General features: G+C 47.5%; 1 protein-coding gene across 3 annotated transcripts in view; it reads right to left on the reverse strand.

Annotated features, from left to right (window-relative positions):
* CEMIP (cell migration inducing hyaluronidase 1) overlaps positions 1–22,142 on the reverse strand; it is a 147,253-nt gene that overhangs the window by 53,789 nt on the left and 71,322 nt on the right. Inside the window, exons 1-6 of one of the 3 annotated variants that reach the window (XM_077318046.1) lie at positions 18,774–21,604; positions 8,781–8,883; positions 3,764–3,913; positions 2,497–2,635; positions 2,087–2,323; positions 553–732 (exon numbers count right to left, since the gene is read on the reverse strand). In XM_077318046.1, coding sequence (XP_077174161.1) covers positions 553–732; positions 2,087–2,323; positions 2,497–2,635; positions 3,764–3,913; positions 8,781–8,883; positions 18,774–18,821 — 857 coding nt within the window. In that variant the 5' untranslated portion in view covers positions 18,822–21,604. Of the gene's footprint in view, positions 1–552; positions 733–2,086; positions 2,324–2,496; positions 2,636–3,763; positions 3,914–8,780; positions 10,687–18,773; positions 21,605–22,142 lie in introns of those variants that run through there. The other 2 variants (XM_077318047.1, XM_077318045.1) reach the window with 2 other exon arrangements.

Consider the following 22,142-nt stretch of genomic DNA (forward strand, 5'->3'; position numbering starts at 1 on the left):
GGACTGCAATGCTGAAGGTCTGTCCAGGATACAGAAATGTCAAGTTATAGCCCCATGCAAGACAGCCCTACAGAGCTTCTAAGGGAAACGTCTCAGACGTGAGCCAGGAGCTTCCCCTGAAAATGCCTTGTGCATGCCACACGGCTGCCAAAACCAGCAAACAGGCAGGACAAGCTTTAGGACAAGGCATCAGGGAGGGCCACCTGACCCACGCTGCCCTATCGGGGTAAAGAGGCTGACGCGGCTGCTTTTTTTCTCCTTTGGCAAAGATCGGCGGGTGGCACTCGGCAAGAATCCCCACCCAACGTCCTTCCGCCTGCCAGTTCAAGCTCCAATTTGGCCCCCGGCCCTGATGCTCAGGACTTATAATAAAAGAGTCCTTGCCTTCCTCTTTAAATTATCTAATGAGCTGCTGAAAACTCCGCGGAGCGCGAAGGGAAACTTTTGCAGCGCAGACGGCCTTGGTGCTCCCGGGTGCGTGGAATTACTGAGGCCACAGGAAGGATACAATGCAGCTTCTGTGTGCAAAGCCCTGGCACGGCCGGCGCCTACCTAAAACCGAGGTGGAGGAAATGCTTGCTGCCCAGCTTGGTCATCACTTTCCGCGCTGAATCATCCAGGCTCTGGGATCCTTCGTCGTTCACCGCGACGGACAAGATCATGCCGTCCTCCACGGCGTTCAAGTAGCGGACCAGGCGGAGGCTTTCACCTTTGTGTTTGTAGGTGTCGAATCTAATGGGTGGAAGGAGGAGGAGCTGTTTAGGAGCAGCACAAGGTGCACAGCACCCATTTATTCATTCAGGAGATTTATACTCCGCTGGTCTCCCCAAGGAGTACCCTAAAGCAGGGGTAGTCAACCTGTGGTCCTCCAGATGTCCATGGATTACAATTCCCATGAGCCCCAGTCCATCTGGAGGACCACAGGTTGACTACCCTTGCCCTAAAGTGTTCACCGCCTTGTCCTCTTCTCCACTTTGTTCTCACAGCCCCCACACTGTGACCTAGATGAGACTGGCCCAAGGTCACCCGCCCAAGGACTAACCCTGGTTAGCTCACACTGTTTAGCAATTGAGATCTGATGCAATCAGGCAAGCCTGGAGCCTCCATGTTAGGGCAAAATGCATCACTGGTGCTGTCCAAATTAACAGAGCAAAATATAAGCAAGGAATTTTACAATCTGCGTATCCCCTGGTCATATCACCTAGAATCATAGAATCATAGAGTTGGAAGGGACCTCCTGGGTCATCTAGTCCAGCCCCCTGCACTATGCAGGACACTCACATCCCAATCGCTCATCCACTGTCACCTGCCACCCCCTTGAGCCTTCTCAGAATCAGCCTCTCCATCAGATGGCTCTCCAGCCTCTGTTTAAACATTTCCAAAGATGGAGATCAATGTTTAACTTTATGCGTAGGTGTATAAAGTAATCAACTCCCGCCCAATCGGGAAACCCTTCCAAGGCCATCAAGAAACCCAAGGCCGCCAAGAAACCCCAGTGTTTCACGAAAGCCTGGCTGAGGAAGCCTGCTCTACACTACACTATCCCGCTGGACAGAAAAGAGTGAACTCTTCAGGAGCCAGCGGATAAGTCCTGAGCGTAGAACGTGGAACTACTCAGCTCCCATTACCTCATCCAGATTTTCTCCACTGTTGGCCATGCAAAATTCTATTCCCTCAGCTTCTGAGAACCTAAACAACACGCAGGGATTTGCAGACATTTATTTTGCACCCTCTTAAGAGCCTCTTGTGGCGCAGAGTGGCAAGGCAGCAGACATGCAGTCTGAAAGCTCTGCCCATGAGGCTGGGAGTTCGATCCCAGCAGCCGGCTCAAGATCGACTCAGCCTTCCATCCTTCCAAGGTCGGTAAAATGAGTACCCAGCTTGCTGGGGGGTAAACAGTAATGACTGGGGAAGGCACTGGCAAACCACCCCGTATTGAGTCTGCCATGAAAACGCTAGAGGGCGTCACCCCAAGGGTCAGACATGACTCGGTGCTTGCACAGGGGATACCGTTACCTTTACTTTTATTTTGCACCCACTCTCAAACTAAGGGGGTAAACCCCGCAAGACGCCTGACACAACTCACCTATCGGAATGGATGACCGATCCCGTCTTCGGGTCAATCACGTGGACAATGAGGCCACGATGCCCCCAGCTTCGCTCAAAATAGTAGCCGCCTTCCTGCAAACCACCGGGGTTCAAGGTCTTGTTGAGGAACGTCCAGGAGAGCTTCTTCTCACCGTGGACCTCAAGAGTCCCGCCTCTGCCGACCCCGATGTACTTCCGGCCGAAGTAATCGTCCGGCTGGATGCCGTCATCCGCTCTAAGGAGTGAAAATTGATCCTGGTCGTTTGGGGAGCTCCCAAGAGAGGGGAGAGCCGAATGCCCTTTCAATGGCCCTGAGCTGATATTTCCATGTCTTTAAAAAAATTATGCAGGCTCCACAGGGCTAATTTTCAAAATTATGGGGGGGGGGGGATCTGTTTAATTACATACCGTCCGTACAGGATGATTGTCAGGTCACTCCGAAAAGGACAGCTTTTGCTCCCAACATGCATCTCTCCGCCGTTTTCTATCCGAATGTGTCGGGTGCGCAGAACAATGGGGCCTGTGTTGTCTTTAATCGTCAGCTTTCCTAACAGAGGGGAAAAAACACGGAATTTTTGTTTGTTTGCTCGGCCTAAGGACCCTCACCGCGGCGCTGAAATCAAGGGGCATTTTTTCCGGCAACTTGGCTCTGTGTTTTCTCAAAAGGCCAAAAAAGGGACCCAATTTCTTTGGAATCCATAAAATCCCATCTCAAGCCCTTTCTCGTTTAAAAAAAAGAAAAGAAAAAGACCCCGTCCAGTTCGTTTAAAATGTTTTTGGAAATAAAAGCAAAGCTCTGCCTATTTCCTAAGGCTATGCCTTTTCCACCAGAATTCAACAGGAGTCCAATCGAGCAAAACAAACATTTGCAGCAAAAGCTGTCATGAGTCAGAGCTCACCTGCTTAAATGCGTGAAAGGAAGAGGAAGGGAGCTCTGACTCACAGCAGTTTATGCTGGAATAAATAAATGCTGTCCGTCTTTAAAGGGCCACTGGGCTCCTGTTTGATTTTCTTTCTTTTTTTTTACGCAGGTGCTTTCAAGGACAGGTAGAAACACCCTGAAAATCCAGTTTTTATTTCAAAACCTACGTCTATAATCACGTACAAGGACAGCACCATGTTAATCATGATGGCTCCTTTCTATTCCCGCTGAATGCAACAGGCTTAGGAGGGGGATCATGATGTTTAGGACCGCACTTTTAAGAGACACTGTGTCCGTACGGCATCAGATCTCTGCACTAAGAAACAATGACAGCCAGCTTGGTGTAATGCAGGGGTAGTCAACCTGTGGTCCTCCAGATGTCCATGGACTACAATCCCCATGAGCCCCTGCCAGCATTAGCTAACGCTGGCAGGGGCTCATGGGAATTGTAGTCCATGGACATCTGGAGGACCACAGGTTGACTAAGAGTGGCGGCTTCGAATCTGGTGAGCCAGGCTTGATTCCCCGCTCCTCCACGTGCAGCCAGATGGATGGCCTTGATATTGTCACAGCCCTGCTAGTGCTGTTCTCCTAGAGCAGTCTTGTCAGAGCTCTCTCAGCCTCACCTCCCTCACAGGGTGTCTGTTGTGGGGAGATGAAAGGAAGGCAACTGTAAGCCGCTTTGAGACTCCTTCGGGTAGAGAAAAGCATCGTCTGGAAGACTTGGAACAAGGCATCAACAACTTGGCTTACCTCCATTGGTGATGAGGATGGAATGGACAGTGGCAGAGGAAGCTAACAGGAGCTCTTGGCCCTGGCTGATGTTGACGAAATTATCTTCATCGTGCCCAGGGTTCCAGAGTTTCAGTTGTGGGTCCAGATCAGGGCAGGATGAGGCCATTGCTGTCACGACACAAAAAATAAGGAGTTAATAATAATGGACACATAAAGCTGCCTTATACCAAGTTAGGCCCTTGTATTAACTCCTCCAGATTTGGTGCGACATGTCACTCTGGTCTACTCTGACTGACAGTGTTTGTCTAAGACAGGGGTAGTCAACCTGCAGCCCTCCAGATGTCCATGGACTACAATTCCCATGAGCCCCTGCCAGCGAACACTGGCAGGGGCTCATGGGAATTGTAGTCCATGAACATCTGGAGGACCACAGGTTGACTACCCCTGGACCCTGGAAAGTCCCTTCCATGACTCTCTGATTCAATTACCATGAGGGGAAAGGGAGAGATTTAATGAGGCAAAATGTAATTTTGCAAAGAACTTTGTGCAATCTGGGTAAGGCATAAAAGCCTATCTAGGCTATCCCAGAAACGAAATATCAGACAGGGAGTGCCTGGTTTGAACTAAAAGAGGCCAGTGTACTTTGGCAGAACATTGACAGCACAGACTGGGGCTCAGCCTTCCGTACGTCTCCCAGCTCCATGGGGAACTAATTTTATTTATATGGCTATTTATCCTCCACCGCTCCAAACAACTGCTTGAAGCAGCTTATAAATACCAAAAAGAAGAACTAAAACCCAAATTTCAAAGCATGCCTAAATAATTTCAAAGCAATTCTGCAAATCCAATTGATAAGCAGTAAAGCCAATCCAGCCAACATGTTAAAAAGAGCGTTAAAATACAACAACCTGGCAGTGGAATAATCTTCTTTCAGCGCACTTGAGGAATTATTAGAGAGTGGATTTGGCCATTTCACACAGTAAAATCCAGTGGCTAGCTAACTTTGAAAATGCATCCTTCAATGTGTGCAAAAGCGCCATATATATGCAAACACTCAATCAGTAGCACAAAATGCCTATAAAAAATTATCACAAGCCTTTCTTGCTGAAACTCGGGGGGAATTACAGAACTGTAAAAACAATGCAATAAAAGTCCACTATAACAGGGGTAGTCAGCCTGTGGTCCTCCAGATGTTCATTGACTACAATTCCCATGAGCCCCTTCCAGAAAACGCTGGCAAGGGCTCATGGGAATTGTAGTCCATGGACATCTGGAGGGCCGCAGTTTGATTACCCCTGACCTACAATAAAGAATGCCGTAGAACTGGATGATGTTATTACAGAGGAACAAAATGAAAACATGAAATATATAAATAAACAGCATGGGCTGGAGGGCGAAGGGGGGTCAAACTACCTAAGTGTTTTTGCAGACAATGAAAAGCTCATAACCATCAAAGCAGGCCCTAAAAGCACTAGCAAAACAGGCCAAGATAATGAATCTGAAAAGATGAAGTCTAATTTATTTTCTTTCCTCCCTCTTCTGGCGTATCTTCAATGACTGCACGCAGGGGTGGCCAAGCTGTGACTCTTCATGGACTGCAATTCTCAGTCCAAGCATGGTGCTGGCAGGGGCTGATGGGAATTGTAGTCCCTGGGCATCTGGAGAGCCACAGTTGGCCACCCCTTGCCACCATCAGATATTTAGGGGAAAGGGAAGGACATAACTTGATGTTCCTTCAAAAAAGAGCGAGGTGACCCCACCGTTCATATGTATAAGCCTGTTTTTCCCAAATTGTTTGAGTAACACCAACCACAAAACACAGCCAAGCTTCTAGGGCATTTTGGAACCCGAGGTAGAAAATCTAAAAGGGATATATTGTTAATAGGTTAGTTGTCATGCTGAGCCTAAAATCTGCTGCTGCGGTATGCATAATAACTGGACTACGTCTGAAGTGAAGTTGTTATTTTAAAATCCACCAACTGACCCTCGCTACCTTGAAATCTCTCCGAAATGAAAATCACATTCCGTCAAATAAAGGGGAGCCAATAGGGATCTATTTTCCATTTTAAATATTTTCCAGCTTCCATACTCCGGAAATTCTTTGACTGACAGAGCATTGGAGCATCTTTATTTTCTGATATTTTCTGATATTTTAGCCAGTGGAAGGATCATCTGAGAATGCTAAAGAAAACTCTCTCTGTCTGCATCCAGTTCCCTGTCACATTCCATAAAAAGGAAAACACTGACTGAAGGGGGCCATTGGAGATGGTCATTCTCCCAGGGTCCCTCTGTAGCATATCCATGGCTGTCCTTTTTGCTGGAGCAACCAAATTTAAAGGAGGCCTAGATTCCAACATCTTGAACCAGAGAGACTTTCCCTAGGTGTAGCAGCTTGCTTTTCAGGGCTGTAAAGGCCACACCCACCACGGTTCTCTTCTTTGGCACAAAATAATGGAGGAGCTTTTCTCTCGTGTGTGTGAAGTCTCTCTGCAGGCCAAGTTCTGGCGCCCCTCAAACAGCACATAAACTTAAGAAATTAACGAAAATTCTGAGACTTCCGCTGAAGCTAGCAAGGTCTTCATATGATCCAGGGGTAGTCACAACCTGTGGTCCTCCAGATGTTCATGGACTACAATTCGATGAGCCCCTGCCAGCATTTGCTGACAGGGGCTCATGGGAATTGTAGTCCATGAACATCTGGAGGACCACAGGTTGACTACCCCTGCTCTAACTTGTCTTTAGAGAATAGTCTGGAGTATATTTTGTGATGTGGTTTGTTATGAGAACAAAGTGGAGAAGAGGACTAGGTCGTGAACACTTTAGGGCAGGGGTAGTCAACCTGTGGTCCTCCAGATGTCCATGGACTACAATCCCCATGAGCCCCTGCCAGCGTTTAACCATAATCTATGGTTAATCAGTGGAATTAATTGCTCATGTGCTGGCAGGGGCTCATGGGAACTGTAGTCCATGAACATCTGGAGGACCACAGGTTGACTACCCCTGATATAATCTATGGTTAATCAGTGGAATTAATTGCTCATGTGCTGGCAGGGGTTCATGGGAATTGTAGTCCATGGATATCTGGAGAGCCACTGTTTCGCCACTTGGGTCTAGATGAATCTTTGACACGCAAAGTAATTATGCATGAAAATAATTCTAAACAACAGCTACCAGGGACCACTGACAGACACTAGACAACTTCATCAAGTTCAGCTTGGTAGCTTCCAGTGGAGTCTGCCTAGAAAACTGATCCCTGAACTTGAGGGACCATCAACATGACCTGGAGAATAAATTCAAGGTTATGGGACCCTTGTCAAGTGGGATGGTTGGCTTATAAAAATTCGCTGGAGAATCCTGACTCCGCTTTCAGGGGGAGGTTCACAGATGTGCAGAACAGAAGGAATGATGTCACTGGCCCACCATAGAAGGAAATTGAAGCAAATATTTCCAGCACTAGGGGATTTACCTTACCCAACAGCTGATGGCCAAGACATTTTGCTTAGAAAGCAAATAAAAGAACCAAGGAGGGGATGGGGTCAGGGTCAGTTTCATAGGACACATCTCCAAACCTCTCCACTGCCCCCTCCTCTACACATCTGTTCCTATCACAGGTTAAATTTCAGCCCCAGCTGTGAATTTCCTTGTCCTTTTGCACTTGGGTCTGATTCCACCTCTCCTCCGTCACTGCTCCAAGGCTTCCATCAGCATTGACATTTTTGCTTCTTGATTAAAACTCTCTGAGGACCGAAAGGGCTTTAATTGTAGCTTTAGACAGCTGTAGGGCTGTCACCTGGAATCCAGCACAACAGCTACCTTTGGAAAGTCCGTAGAAACAAGGGTCAGTACAGTCTGGGCACTGGTACAGAGAAGCAGAAAATGAGGCAGGGAGATGGCAGCGGAGAATATGCTACTACTACAGATGTTTTCCCCCAAGGGAAAAGAAAGGTGCTAATACTCAAATAGAAGGTTTCCTTCTCAGGACTTGGGAGAGCTCCTTCCAGAGCTGCTGATACTTATTACCAGTTGAGGCTGTTGGAATATGCAAGATCTAGCGTGCACAATTGAACAGCATGCATAAAAAATACAAGGGGCATCAGAGGAGACGTGTAGTTAGCATATTTAGATCAGGAACTTCCTGGTATTTTTCAGATAATCTCCTCCTGGGTCCTCAGTGGCTCAAATGGAGACATAGATGAAGAAGAACTGTTAGTCAATTAGATTCAAATGAGTAGCTGTGTTGGTCTGAAGTAGCACAATAAAATCAGAGTCCAGTAGTCAATTAGTCAACGAGTCGATTAGACTGTTGAGATTCTCTCTCCCTTTTTACAAAGTTGTTTCAGTTCTCAATAAAGCTACTTATTCTCTATGCAGCCAGTGCTCTGCTCCTTAGCATGCTTAAACTCTTCCAGCAGGGTTCTTAAGGTAATTGCCCCCTTCTTCTCAGTTGTAGCTAGGGCTGAACACTCCGATGCAGTTCGGACACTTTGGCAATCGCAGCCAGAGGCAGCCAGAGCTGTGCGCCAACGCCGCCCTTCCCTTCCGTGCCACAGCGCTGGCAGCCTTGGCCTTCAGCGATCGCTGAAGGGTCCGAACCACACCTCCGAACAGCCCTAGTTGTAGCGTCCGAACAGCCCTAGTTGTAGCCTCCCACTCAGATAGAAAGGTAGTTAAGAACCTATCTTTGTCTATCCTCTTTCCTACCAGATATATTAATTCCTAAATAAAACTTTAACTACTCTTTAATCAGGTTGTGTACCATTACACTGTTGATTAATCTGCCAATAGAGGTTATGGCGGCCCGGATTAAGCACATCTCTGATTAAAGGTGGAAAGATCACCAGAGGCTCTTGGCACAAGCAGGCAAAAACAAAGGAACAAAGATGGCGGCCTCCTCTCTAATCTGGAGAGAACAAACGAAGAGTCCCATTCTGGATCAAGTTGTGAAGAGGCACCTGAATTCTCCATGGCCCTGGCCCCGAAGTAACTATTTATTGAGACAACGAGGTCATTTCCATGGAGTTGCCCAACCACTTACCCTTGCGTTGAGCCAACAGCACAAACAGAAGCAAAACAAAGCCGGCTTCCATGGACATCTTGGGATGAGATGCTCTCTTCAATATTCTTGATCCTCCAAAGACCTGCAAAGAAATGGGGACAGAAGAAACCATTTCGTAATTTAGTATTTGTTTCATGCAAAAATAGCACCAAGGGATGGAATGCTCTGATGATCTACTGATCAAGTCATTCAGGTCTCCAAGCTGGCTTCACCCGCCCACTTCCCCTTTAAAGCGAGATTAACCTAGCATCGCTTAGCTTTATCAGCATACACAGAAAGGAATCTCCCAAAACAGCACCATAATCCCAATAAATGCACTTGTAAGCATGTAAGCAATAGCGCTGGAGGTAGTTGAATTCACATGTTTACATGGTTAAAAAAAAAAAAAGCTTGATGAAAATTATACAGAGATTCAAATTTTAGAAACTGGTGCTGGTTTTACAGTACGTAGCTCATCACCCACAGTGTGACCCCCAAAGTTATTTGAGCCTCACTCACCAGGCTCAAATGAACTGGTGAACGCATAATAAAAACACAACACGGAAGCTTTCTTTCTTCTTTGTCAACAGATCGCTTTTATTAATTCAGCAAAACGGCGAAGAAATACAGCGGAGAAACAAGCCAGAGTGTGCTGTGCAGACAGGGATGTAAATCTGAGGTCTCATCCCCCCCCCCCTGCAAATTTACAAATGCTTCACCCATTGGATATATAATCGGTCCTTCGGGTCTGGGATTGCTGCCCAAATTCTAACCGAGACATACATGCTTTGGGGCAGAATCAACACCGGTGCCCCCAAGAAGGCGAGATGCCAGCAGGCGTTAAGCGATGCCAGAAATGATGGAGGAAACGGGTAGGAAAGTTCTGAAGGCAGTTTTGCATTCAGAGTTCCTATAGTTTAATAGAATTGTGTTGGAACTCACCGCGGGACTGATGTTTTAAGAGTGTTGATGTTGCGTGAGCCAAGGATGTCATAACACGGCTTTCCTGCAATTACCCTCAAGCGCAACGGCCAGAGTTAACAGCCGAGGTGGGCCGGTTTTTGGGTATAGCTAATTTTGGGTTGGGCTTGACTGACGCTGCCATCCTTGCAGACAAGCGCCTCTTTTGGCAACGCTAAAACCGAGCCCAAGTGGGCACCACAAATCGAGTCCGAGGGGGCGCCCTTCTGGTGCGAATCGCAGGAGAGGTGGTATGTAGGAACCTGGGTGAGCATAAGAACCTGCCACAAAACCAAAGCTAGATCAGGGAAATGTCCTTCCCACCCTTTGCTACCTGGACTCCATTCATGGGGTACACAAGTGACTCAACCTGCAACCTTGTACAGTTGTGCTCAAGTCAACTGCAGGCCTCTATTTTGCTGAGCCAGGGAGCAGACAAAAGTGTATTGAATAGAATCATAGAATCATAGAGTTGGAAGGGGCCACACAGGCCATCTAGTCCAACCCCCTGCTCAACGCAGGATAGAATCATAGAATCATAGAGTTGGAAGGGGCCACACAGGCCATCTAGTCCAACCCCCTGCTCAACGCAGGATCACCCCAAAGCATCCTAAAGCAGAGTTACCAGCTCCAGGTTACCAGCTCCAGGTTGGGAAATTCCTAGAGGTTTAGAGGAAGGGACTTTAGCAGAATACAAGATCATGCAGTTCAACTTCCAATGCAACCATCTCCTCCAGGGAACTGTTGTCCGCATACAGACTGTGGGAGATCCCCAGGCCTCGCCTGAAGGTTGGCAACCCTAATTGGATAGACATGCACAGTGGAACATGGGTCTGAGCCCTCCTTCTCCTGTCTGGAATGTCACTAGCCTCTAGTGTCTATTCATAGAATCATAGAATCATAGAATCATAGAATCATAGAATCATAGAGTTGGAAGGGGCCAGACAGGCCATCTAGTCATAGAATCATAGAGTTGGAAGGGGCCGTACAGGCCATCTAGTCCAACCCCCTGCTCAACGCAGGATCAGCTCTAAGCATCCTAAAGTGTGTATCATTCGTCTGGAGGCTCCCATGCGCTTCAATTGTTTATTCACAGTCACTGACCAAGAGATACAAATCCAAAGAAAATTATATGAAGGGTTAAAATCAGGTCAATCCTCTACAGGAGAATTTTAAACGCTGAGAGTTTTCAAAACAGTATATTACAGAATCTCCCAATTTTTAAAAATCTATTAAAGATATGCAGAGAAAATAGACAAGGCATTAGCCCCGTTATTTTGTATTCTGCTGGTTACTCAGGCGAATTTGTCTATCTTGCTTGGATGGGTGATGGACAAAATCAGCTTGAGGCATGGTTTCCTCAGAGCGTAGGGGCAGTCTGCTAGAATTGAAATTAAAGGACCTTGTGGTACATCTTTGTATAATTTGCTTTTCCCATGCCACAGTCTGACAATCCACGTCACAGAGAGTTTTTTTTTTAATGCCATCCCATATACAGAGGGATCTACTTCCCAAAACCAGAACAATTTAATCAAGCCTGCCGTAGCTCTACCCAATGTTATGCAATATTTCCCCCATCAGTTTCACTTGTAAAAAACCAGGCGCCCGAAGAGGTGATAGGTATTTCATATAAACCTGTTTTGATGCCCTCTCATGTTTATTCTGGAAGATCAAAGAACCCCTTGGTGGGACTGCACAATTAATTTAGTCCCAGATTGGTAGGAAAGTACTGAATGCAATCTAGAGAGCCAGCTTGGTGTAGTGGTTAAGAGCAGTGGCTTCTAATCTGGGTTTGATTGCCCGCTACTCCATATGCAGCCAGTTGGGTGACCTTGGACTCATCACAGCCCTGATAGTGCTGTTCTAACTGAGCAGCCCTGTCAGAGCTCTCTCAGCCTCACCCACCTCACAAGGTGTCTGTTGTGGGGAGAGGAAGGGAAGGTGATTGTAAGCCACTTGGAGACTCCCTCTGGTAGAGAAAAGCGGCATATAAGAACTAACTCTTCTTCTTCTTCTCCTGTCCTTCCCATAACCCTTTTGTTTTATTGTTAGGGGTTTGCCATGACTCTACCAGTTGCATGAAATAGGTCTTGTGAAAGCTTCTCCTGTTGATTTCACACAGGGCCCCTAGCTGCTACCAACAAAACCACTCCATTTCCTGGGAGCCTAATTTTGAATTCCTGGGCCTGGCAGCAGTGCTGAAAGGGCACGGCCATTAAATAAATGCATTTATATAAATGAAATAATTATTTTCCCAATAAGACTTCGATTGAAGGAAGCTTAAATGAAGACCAGGGGCATTTATCACACGGTCTCCTCGAGTCAAAAAGAGTTTGAGAATATTTTCCTGCTGCCAAAAACTGTCTGAGTCCAGGGCCCATTCCGCACGCATGGGATAATGCACTTTCAATGTGCTCTGGCAGCTGGATTTTCCAGTGCAGAACAGGATAATCTGCTTCTAAAGTGCATTGAAAGCGCATTATCTCTCGTGTGCAGAATGGGCCCAGGAGGCACATGGAAGTGGAGAGCCATTGCATTCGGACTGCACCTCAACAGCCTCCCGATTAATAAGCTTTATTGCAAAGGAATCCCTTCTACCTACAAACAGTCAGATTTAATTTTTGCCGTACACAAGAGAACTAACACAACTGCAACTGTAAAGAAACTTTCGTTCCATCCACTGCTTGGAAGGCTGAAATCCAGCAGGTGCAGCAGAGTGATGGAGAAAAGCAGCCCCCCCCCCACCACCACCAAAAAAAAAAGAAGCATGCTTTATCAGGCAACCGGCACTGTGCAAAATCTCAAAGGTCAGTCCGATTCCAGCAGCAAATTCTCTTCTGGGCAAGGAAAGCTTCTTTGCTTAGCCGTTAAAAGCCGTTTGGCAACAGCGAACGGGATCTACATCTCTCGTTCTGGCAGGACACACGCTTTGCTTTTTTTTTTTTCTTTTCAAAAACACCAAAACGATTCCCAGCTGCTGGGAGACTTCCAAGGAGCAAATATTAGCAGACAATGCTAAAAGTAGATACAGGAAGTCCTTAGTCAGACACTGATCCAGCTGCCCGCTGTAGGTGTCAATTCCCTCACATAATTACTGTGGAGACAGCCTCCCATCCCTCCTTCCTCCCGAAAACTAGTTTAGCGGCTTTAGAAAGGGTCTTGAAGCTCTAATGCAGGGGTAGTCCAACTGCGGCCCTCCAGATGCCCATGGACTACAATTCCCATGAGCCCCTGCCAGCGAACGCTGGCAGGGGCTCATGGGTATTGTAGTCCATGGACATCTGGAGGGCCACAGTTGGACTACCCCTGCTCTAATGAGTCTAATTTGTTCGTATATAGTCTCTGTTGGTGGGAAAACAAACTTCTGGGCCTCTTCAACCTGAATAAAATTACCAAAAGTAACCAAAGGTTGTACATATGTGCTCGCTTGGCATAATTTAGGGAGCATCCCTAAGTGAGAGCTACTCTGAATCCTGCTCAAGTCTATTCAGGGGCTCTTACCTCCAGGAAACTGTTGTTAGGATACCGGTTTTGGGAAGGGGCAAAAAAATCCAGGGCATGGAAATTCTGCACTTGTTTCACAGGAAAACAAGATCGGCCAGGGATTTTCAAGTGCCTTGCAAACACGCCTTGCAACCTGAAGGACTAGAAACGTGTTTTTAAATGAAAGAATTTTCATTCAACAGATTGCCACCTTCTATGTTCACAAAAGAAGCAGAAGAGATGGTTCTTATTCGCCGCTTTCCTGTACCTGAAGGAGTCTCAAAGTGGCTTACAGTCGCCTTCCCTTTCCTCTCCCCACAACAGACACCCTGTGCGGTGGGTAAGGCTGAGAGAGCCCTGATATCACTGCTCAGTCAGAACAGCTTTATCAGCTATACCAAGGTCACCCAGCTGGTTGCATGTAGGGGAGCAGGGAATCAAACCCGGCTTGCCAGATTAGAAGTCCACACTTCTAACCACTACACCAAGCTCTCTTGGCTCTCCTTGTTTTTCCAAAAAGCATCCTCCCTGTTCGGTAACCTGATGCTCTGTCCATTTGGCTAAGCTTTTTTCTGCATACGAAGATAATCCTATAGTATTTTGTCCCTACAGATCACACCCTCTGCCAGTCTTATGTGCTACAACCAAGCTGGGTAGTCTTCCAGCTGCCACAGAACACTCTGACTTTTCTCTGAATATATCTGTTCCACTGGGATGCGTTGCACACTTATCACCCCCAAATGCTGACCTTAATAGAAACAGAAGATGTTTGCCATGACCACGTGGAAGATGGCATTTTTAGGTTTCACTCTATTGCTTCCTGGGCTTTGTAAGACCACCTCAGCCCTGCTTAGAAAATCACGGTGATACAGCCAGCATCAACGCCTCTGAGAACATATGCCAGGAACAATTGGACAGTACCTGCAATCTTCCAGCAAGCCCAACTGAATTTGGTTTTCCTTCACAGACTCTTCAAGGCTCCCAGATCTTTTCTCTACCGAGTGTAGGAGCTGACCTTCTCCTGGTCCAGCAGGCTAGCTGCTGAAACCTCCTCCTAAGTGTTGCTGTTAAAATACAGGGTGGAGAAGTGTTTTTCCTTTGTGCCTCTTGTGGCCTGTTCTTGTTTACATGTGGCTCACCTCAGCTTATGGCCTCTCCCCCACTTTGAGACAGGATATAGCACATGTAATTTTCCAGAAGGTCAAGAATATTGTTTGCCAGGCTTCTAATTTGCCCTTGGTTCAATGGGGAGGATGGGACCTATACGATACTATCATCTGGGAGAACGAAGGCCAGACCTGTCAGAGATGGTCAAAGAGATTGCGAAGAATGTTCATCGTGAACATTTGGTCTACACACCCATTTAATGTTATTTGAGCCAGATTAGGAGTCCTGTTCTATGTAGGGGAAAAGTACATGCGGCATTCTGTTGTTGAACTGCAGGATTTGGTACCAGGTACAAAGTTCAGCTTCCCAAGAATCTGCCTTTTCTTGGTTTTGGACTTACAATTCTTAAGTGATCTCAGTCAGGTAGTGGGCCAGCCCTGGGGGATCCATGCCCTCTCTCCTAGGACTATAGAATTTGTCTACCTGTTTACTTTCAAGACCAAGATGACCCTCATTAATATGCAACCTAACAAAATGTGGGCTTTTCTCTTTTTTGCAGAAGTTAGACACTCTTGCTTTCGTATTAAACTAGAAGTAGACTCTTTCATACCTCTAGTGGAGTGATTCTCAACCAGGGTTACTAGCAACCCCAGGGTTACTCCAGAGCCCTGGAGAGATGACTCCAGCTCAGGAGAAGGAGTCAGGAGGCCAGAGTGGCTTTCTGCTCATCTGGTCTGTGGTGGTCTTGTTGAATTCACACGCAATGGAAAAGGAACGGGGGGGGGGGGAAGAGCTGGATCTGACGCACCCCCACTTGACTCCTCCTACTTTCAGAAGTTCTTCTCTGGTTTTGCTAAGGTTGCCAACCTCCTGATGGTTCCTGGAGATCTCCCAAAGCCACAGGTGATCTCCAAATCATGCAGATAATTTTCCCTGAGGAGAACTTCTGCTTTGCACGGTGGGCTTCATGATGGCTGAGATGAATTATTATTAATAATAATAATTAGTTGTATAGTCTGCCTTTCTCCTGGGAGTCAAGGCAGATCACATAACAATATACCCCCATAGAACCCCAACCCCTTAAAACTCAGTTTAAAATAAGTCACTAACAAATATCAAGATGGCTGAAACTCTCCTACCTCCTCACAAAGGGTTCCCTCGATAGTCTAGCCTAGACTGGAGGTGGGGGGGGGGGGATTGAGCTTAAAAACCCAGCCTCAACCAGCGCTTCCTTGTTTTGCTCAGGCAAGGTCTGAAACTAACTTATTATTTAGCAAGCATTTTATTTAGTGAGTGAAGAAGAAGGTTGGTTCTTATATGTCGCTCTTCTCTACCCGAAGGAGTCTCAAAGCGGCTTACAGTCGCCTTCCCATTCCTCTCCCCACAACAGACACGCTGTGGGGTGGGTGAGGCTGAGAGAGCCCTGATATCACTGCCCGGTCAGAACAGTTTTCTCAGTGCCGTGGTGAGCCCAAGGTCACCCAGCTGGCTGCATATGGGGGAGCGCAGAATCGAACCCGGCATGCCAGATTAGATGCCCGCACTCCTAACCACTACACCAGGCTGCCCTGCACTCTGCACATGTGCAGTTCTGTTGCGCTGGGGGCCATCCTTCTAAGATTCCAGACCCATCTATTTTGCGTGAGCAAAGGCATGGGGAGAGCTCTGGCTCTAACCTCATCCTTGGTACCCTCATCAGATTACAGCTGGACATTTGAAACTGCCTCCTGCTGAGTCAGACTCTTGATGTATCAAGGTCAGCATTGTCCACTCTGACGGACAGCACCTCTCAGGGTCTCAGAAGGTGGTCTTTCCCATCACCTGCTCCTTTGTCCTGTCAAGCGGAGAGGCCGGGGCGTGAATTTGAGAGCTTCGGCATGCAGAGCAGATGCATGCCTCCACGAATCATTCCCCATGGCCATGAAGCCAGTACAATGCAACTTTGTGCTTTAGGATGCTTAGGGCTGATGCTTAGGGCTGATCCTGCGTTGAGCAGGGGGTTGGACTAGATGGCCTGTGTGGCCCCTTCCAACTCTATGATTCTATGATTCTATGATTTACTGCGTATGCTCAAAGTACCAAGGACTCCAGCAATGCTGGCTCTTGTAGCTAACCGTTAAATAAAAGAGGACAGCTCTCCTACCTTCCGCCTAGCAAACCGGTCCAGGTTCTCCTTCCCCTCCTCGGCCTTTCTGCTCCCTGGCAAACCTTGGGCACCCGTTTGCCACACGCTTCTCGAGGCACCCCCGTTTGCTCTGACACGCTTTTAAGCGGCATCCGTTTTGATGCTCTGCGGTTTGGAAGCGATTTAATAGGGTGATGTCAGTCAAGGCAGAAAGAGAGAGGCTGCCAATTACGGAGACAGCTTTACTCACCAAGCTTTGGCCAGCGACGTTAACCTCAAGTGCACGAGAGCTCTCCCCGGGTCTCCAAGGCTCTTGGCCAAAGGAAAACCCAAAGAAACCTTATGCTGGGGCTACCTAAAGGACACATCAGTGACGCCGCAAAATGACGAAGCAGAAGTGTCCCACAATAGCCCCTATCACTCAGATTATGGTTTCGTGTTTCTCTCCACAATCCCTCTGTATAATTATAATACCCTCTGGAAGGGTGAACGTAAGACGCACAGAGCTTTGTTCATAACACAGATCTCTTGAGCAGGGTACAATTTTGCAAAACATCTGGGTCAAGGCCAGGGCCGGATTTCCCTATAGGCTAACTAGGCTTCAGCCTAGGGCCACAAGATCAAGAGGGGCCTATATTCCACATTTTTTATAAAGGTGAGTACCAATCACAACATGTTGCATTTAACATATTGATATGTATCACAGTAATGATGTATTTGGATTTGAAAAGGAGGCTGAGAGGGGACATGATAGCCCTCTTTAAGTATTTGAAAAGTTGTCACTTGGAGGAGGGCAGGATGCAGAGGAGAGGACGCGCAGTAATGGGTTTAAACTACAAGGACAACGATATAGGCTAGATATCAGGAAAAAGTTTTTCACAGTCAGAGTCGTTCAGCAGTGGAAAAGGCTGCCTAAGGAGGTGGTGAGCTCCCCCTCACTGGCAGCCTTCAAGCAAAGGTTGGATACACACTTTTCTTGGATGCTTTAGGATGCTTAGGGCTGATCCTGCGTTGAGCAGGGGGTTGGACTAGATGGCCTGTGTGGCCCCTTCCAACTCTATGATTCTATGATTCTCTCTCTCATGTAAATAACAAAGTTAAAAAGGGAGGTGAAAGGGCCACAGAAGTGGAATAGCCTAGGGCCTCTTTTCATGTAAATCCGGCCCTGGTCAAGACGCATGAAGATGTCTCATCCCATGCATTTTGAACAACCCTTTCCTTTTCGAGACCTGCCACTGGATTCCAGGGGAAAGCAGTCAGCACTCAGGTGCCCATGTGCTCCCCTCGCAATCATCCCCGTTCAGAATTCTAGCTCCATTCTGAGTTCGATCCTCTATCAGCACCCCTGCTGTCACTGCTGTACAGCCAACAAGTTCCATGACCCTCCTGAGTATTTTTGGCTGCCACAGGTTAACGGGGCAAGCCTAAAAATAGTCACACCTCCCCAAAACAGCACAATGCCGTGTTTTGACTGTAGGATCCGGGAGACCCAGTTTGAATCCCCACTCTGCCATCAGAACTCACTGGATGACCTTGGTCCAGTCATTCTATCGCAAGCTAAATTGCCTCACATGGTAGTTAGCGTAAGGATAAAATGACAGGGGAGAGAATGATATCACCAGCTGCTTTAAGTCTGCATTTGGGGCAGGGGGGGGTTACGGATGTCTCAATTAAAGTCAATAGGTTCAGAAGACTGTAATTCAGTCTTTCTCGGCTTTTCTACCACTGAGAAAGCCCGGAAACATTCTTCAGGCTTCAAGAAACCACAGAAGTGGCGGAATCATGCAGAATATGGTTGGGAAGCAGAGCTGTGGACACGCCCACTTGGAGCTCCTCCCCTTCCCACCTCCTCCAGGCCCCTCATTGGACATTTTGGAAGGAGAGTAGTGGGACAACAAGACTACAGATGCTAATATTACCTGATAAATGTTTAGCACATTTTTTAAAAAGATATTAAAGGTAAAGGTATCCCCTGTGCAAGCACCGGGTCATGTCTGACCCTTGGGGTGACGCCCTCTAGCGTTTTCATGGCAGACTCAATACGGGGTGGTTTGCCAGTGCCTTCCCCAGTCATTACCGTTTACCCCCTAGCAAGCTGGGTCTCCCATCCATTCAGGAACCCCTCCAAGGCCCTCAAGAAACCCCAGGGTTTCATGAAACCCTGGTTGAGAGAATCTGCTGTAATTCCATTTAAGGTTACAGTGTAACACAGCTATCCACTGTAAAGGGACAGCCCTTCAATGGCTGATCTCGTCCCTCCGGGGTCCCAGACAGAGAGTAGAAATAGGAGAGAGAATATCCGACCACGGACAACTTACTTGTGGAGTCCCACAGGGGGCGGTCCTCTCTCCCATTTTATCCAACATCTTCACGTGCCCTCTTGTTCAACAGGTACAACAGTTCGGACTGGGTTGTCACCAGTATGCAGATGACACCCAGCTCTTCTTCCTGATTCTCTGCCGGTTTGGAGTTGGGATGTTCTGCATGAGAGTTGCCTGGAAGCAGTGACGGAGTGGCTCAAGCAGAGTCATCTGAAGCTCAAACCTTTCAAAGATGGAGGTCCTGAGGCTGGGTAGGAAGGGGCCATGCGAGGAAGCGCATCTGCCCACCCTGGATAGTCTCAGCAACTCACTCCGCCAGGAACCTGGGTGTGATCTTGGATGCTTCCCTCACAGTGGAAGCCCAGATCATAAAGGTAGCATGGCTGGCATTTTACCACCTCCGCCAAGCCAAACAACTAGCGCCCTACTTGGCCCTGGAACACAGCGATCCATGTGATGGTAACCTCTAGATTGGACTTCTGTAACTCGCTCTACGCAGGCCTGCCCTTAACCTTGACCTTGACCTGGAAACTACAGCTGGTCCAAAACGCAGTGGCCAGGGTCCTCACAGTAACACCATGGAGGTCCCAAATTCGGCCCATTCTCCATCACCTCCAATGGCTACCAGTTGAACTCCATATCAGACTAAAGGTTCTGGTAATCATCTTTAAGGCCATATGTGGTCAGATCCCAGTGTACCTGAGGGACCGCCTCTCGGCCTATGTCCCTCAAAGAGCACTACGCTCTACCACTACCAATCAGCTAAGGATCCCTGGCCCAAAAGAAGCCTGCTTGACCTTGACCAGGGCTAGAGCATTCTCTGTCCTGCCCCCCACCTGGTGGAACGAGCTCCCAGAGGAGATCAGGGCCCTGATGGAACTAAAACAGTTCCGCAGGGCCTGCGAAAAGGAGCTCTCCCACCAGGCATGTGGTTGAGGCCGACCTCAATCGGCAACATCTGCGGGGCCCCTTGCCTGCATCCCAGGAATCCAAACCCATTCTGAACCATGGACCAGATCTTATCTGAATAGAATGCTACCTTCAGTTGCCAGTGTTACTGTTATTGTTGTAGTCTGTTTATATGTTATGTAGAGTTAGGTAATTACATGTTATACATACAAGGTTCCATGTACTGTTTTTCCGTTCCATGCGAACCGCCCTGAACTTCAGGGGAGAGCTGTGTACAAATATAATAAAATAAACAAATAGAAATAAATAAACGGTCATCCCCGGAGCACCACGAAAACCAGTAAGAAGCCAGCCTGAAAATGCGCAACCACAGAATTGTGGTTTGCAGTCTCCTTCGCCCCTTCAGGACAACCTGTCCCATGGATTTGTCCACTGAAGACCTCCTACGTATATTCGGCAAAACATGGAACTTACCTAAGGAGCAGCCAATCGGCCTGTGGGCACGAGGCATGAGCAGGCTCTACACAAACAACCAGACCATTGCAATCCTTGCATGTCATACGGGAGTTATGATCTAGGTTGGACAGTTTGCACAGAAGACGAAGAAGAGTTGGTGTTTATACCCTGCTTTTCGCTGCCCGAAGGAGTCTCAGAGCTACTAACAGACGCCCAGTGAGGTAGAGAGCTCGGACAGGACTTTTCGGCCAGAACAGCGCTATCAGGACTGTGACGAGCCCAAGGTTGCCCAGCTGGCTGTGTGTGGGGGAGCGGGGAATCAAATGCCACCAAAGACAGTATTTCCTACTCAGGTTGGGAGCAGGCCTCACGTAGATCCCTCACCCACTGCACGTGCCTTTACCTGGAGATGCCACGGTTTGAAATTGGAACATTCTACACGAGAGGTCCTCATAAAATCAGCATTTCTGTCAGATGACTCTAGCCTCTCTTTAAAAACTTCCAAAGAAGGAGAACTCAGAACCTGCCAAGGAAGCCTCTTCCACTGAGGAACTGTTCTGTCAGGAACTTCTTTTGGATATACAGCTGAAAATTCTTTTGAATTAATTTAACAAGGCAACTTAGGTTATGTTTTATATATTTCATGTGAGGATAAGGCTAGTTCCTGGAGGATTTGCCTTCATTGTGGAGGCCCCTGGCATAGAAGACATCCCTGGGTACTCTGCTGTGACTCTTCAGCAGACATCTCAGTGTGGGAAACGGTTCTTCAAAAGCAGAAAGTTTCCAAACCACTGATGTGCAGCAGGCAGATTCCTTCCACACACCCTTCTAAGGATGCCACGGGAAACAGAAATTCAATGCAGGCTTCTCTAACTGAACTCACAGCCTGAGTCCAATGCAAGACAGCTCCGAGCTGTAATTCCGGCAAGCTTTGGATTTAGTATGGTGCGCGACAAGTTGGATAGGCAAGGACATTTTTAATGGGATACTTTCACATCAATAGAATTAAATTTCTTGCTGATTCTGGAGGCTGTTGGGTGCACAGCCTCTGAAGCAACACCCCAGTGGGAACAGATTTTTCTCTGCACTAGAAGAAGAAGAAGAGTTGGTTCTTATATGCCACTTTTCTCTACCCAAAGGAGTCTCGAAGCGGCTTACAATCCCCACAACAGACACCTGTGAGGGAGGTGAGGCTGAGAGAGCCCTGATAATACTGAAGAAGAAGAAGAAGAAGAAGAAGAAGAAGAAGAAGAAGAAGAAGAAGAAGAAGAAGAAGAAGAAGAAGAAGAAAAGTTGGTTCTTATATGCCGCTTTTCTTTACCCGAAGGAGTCTCAAAGCGGCTTCCAGTCACCTTCCCTTTCCTCTCCCCACAACAGACACCCTGTGAGTGAGGTGGGGCTGAGGGACCCCTGATATTACTGAAGAAGAATAAGAGTTGGTTCTTATATGCCACTTTTCCCTACCCAAAGGAGGCTCAAAGCGGCTTACAATCGCCTTCCGTTTCCTCTCCCCTCAAGAGACATCCTGTGAGGAAGGTGAGGCTGAGAGAGCCCTGATATACCTGCTCGGTCAAAACTGTTTTATCAGTGCCATGGGGAGCCCAAGGTCACCCAGCTGGCTGCATGTGGGGGAGTGCAGAATCGAACCCGGCATGCCAGATCAGAAGTCCGCACTCCTAACCACTACACCAAACGGGCTTGCCCAACATTCACGTCATTCACAGGCTGCTGTTAAATCCCCTTGCTAAATTGCCTTGTTTAATGAAGCCTTTCTGCCTGATAAAAAGAGTCCAGCATGTGAAAAGCTATTTGGTCAGCGCACAACAGATTTATTAACGGTAAAATAGAATTATAGTTTTCAAAAAAGCACTTCCTGATACAATCTCACTAAAAAAACAAACATTCCATTTACGCTGCTTCCTTAATACGGCTGATCCAACTGTGCAGGTTTCCTTGCGTCCGCGGATTTGTGGCTTCCATCATTCCAAACCATTCTGCCAA

This window comes from Paroedura picta, chromosome 18 (genome assembly GCF_049243985.1).
Source record: "Paroedura picta isolate Pp20150507F chromosome 18, Ppicta_v3.0, whole genome shotgun sequence".
Lineage (NCBI taxonomy): Eukaryota > Metazoa > Chordata > Lepidosauria > Squamata > Gekkonidae > Paroedura > Paroedura picta.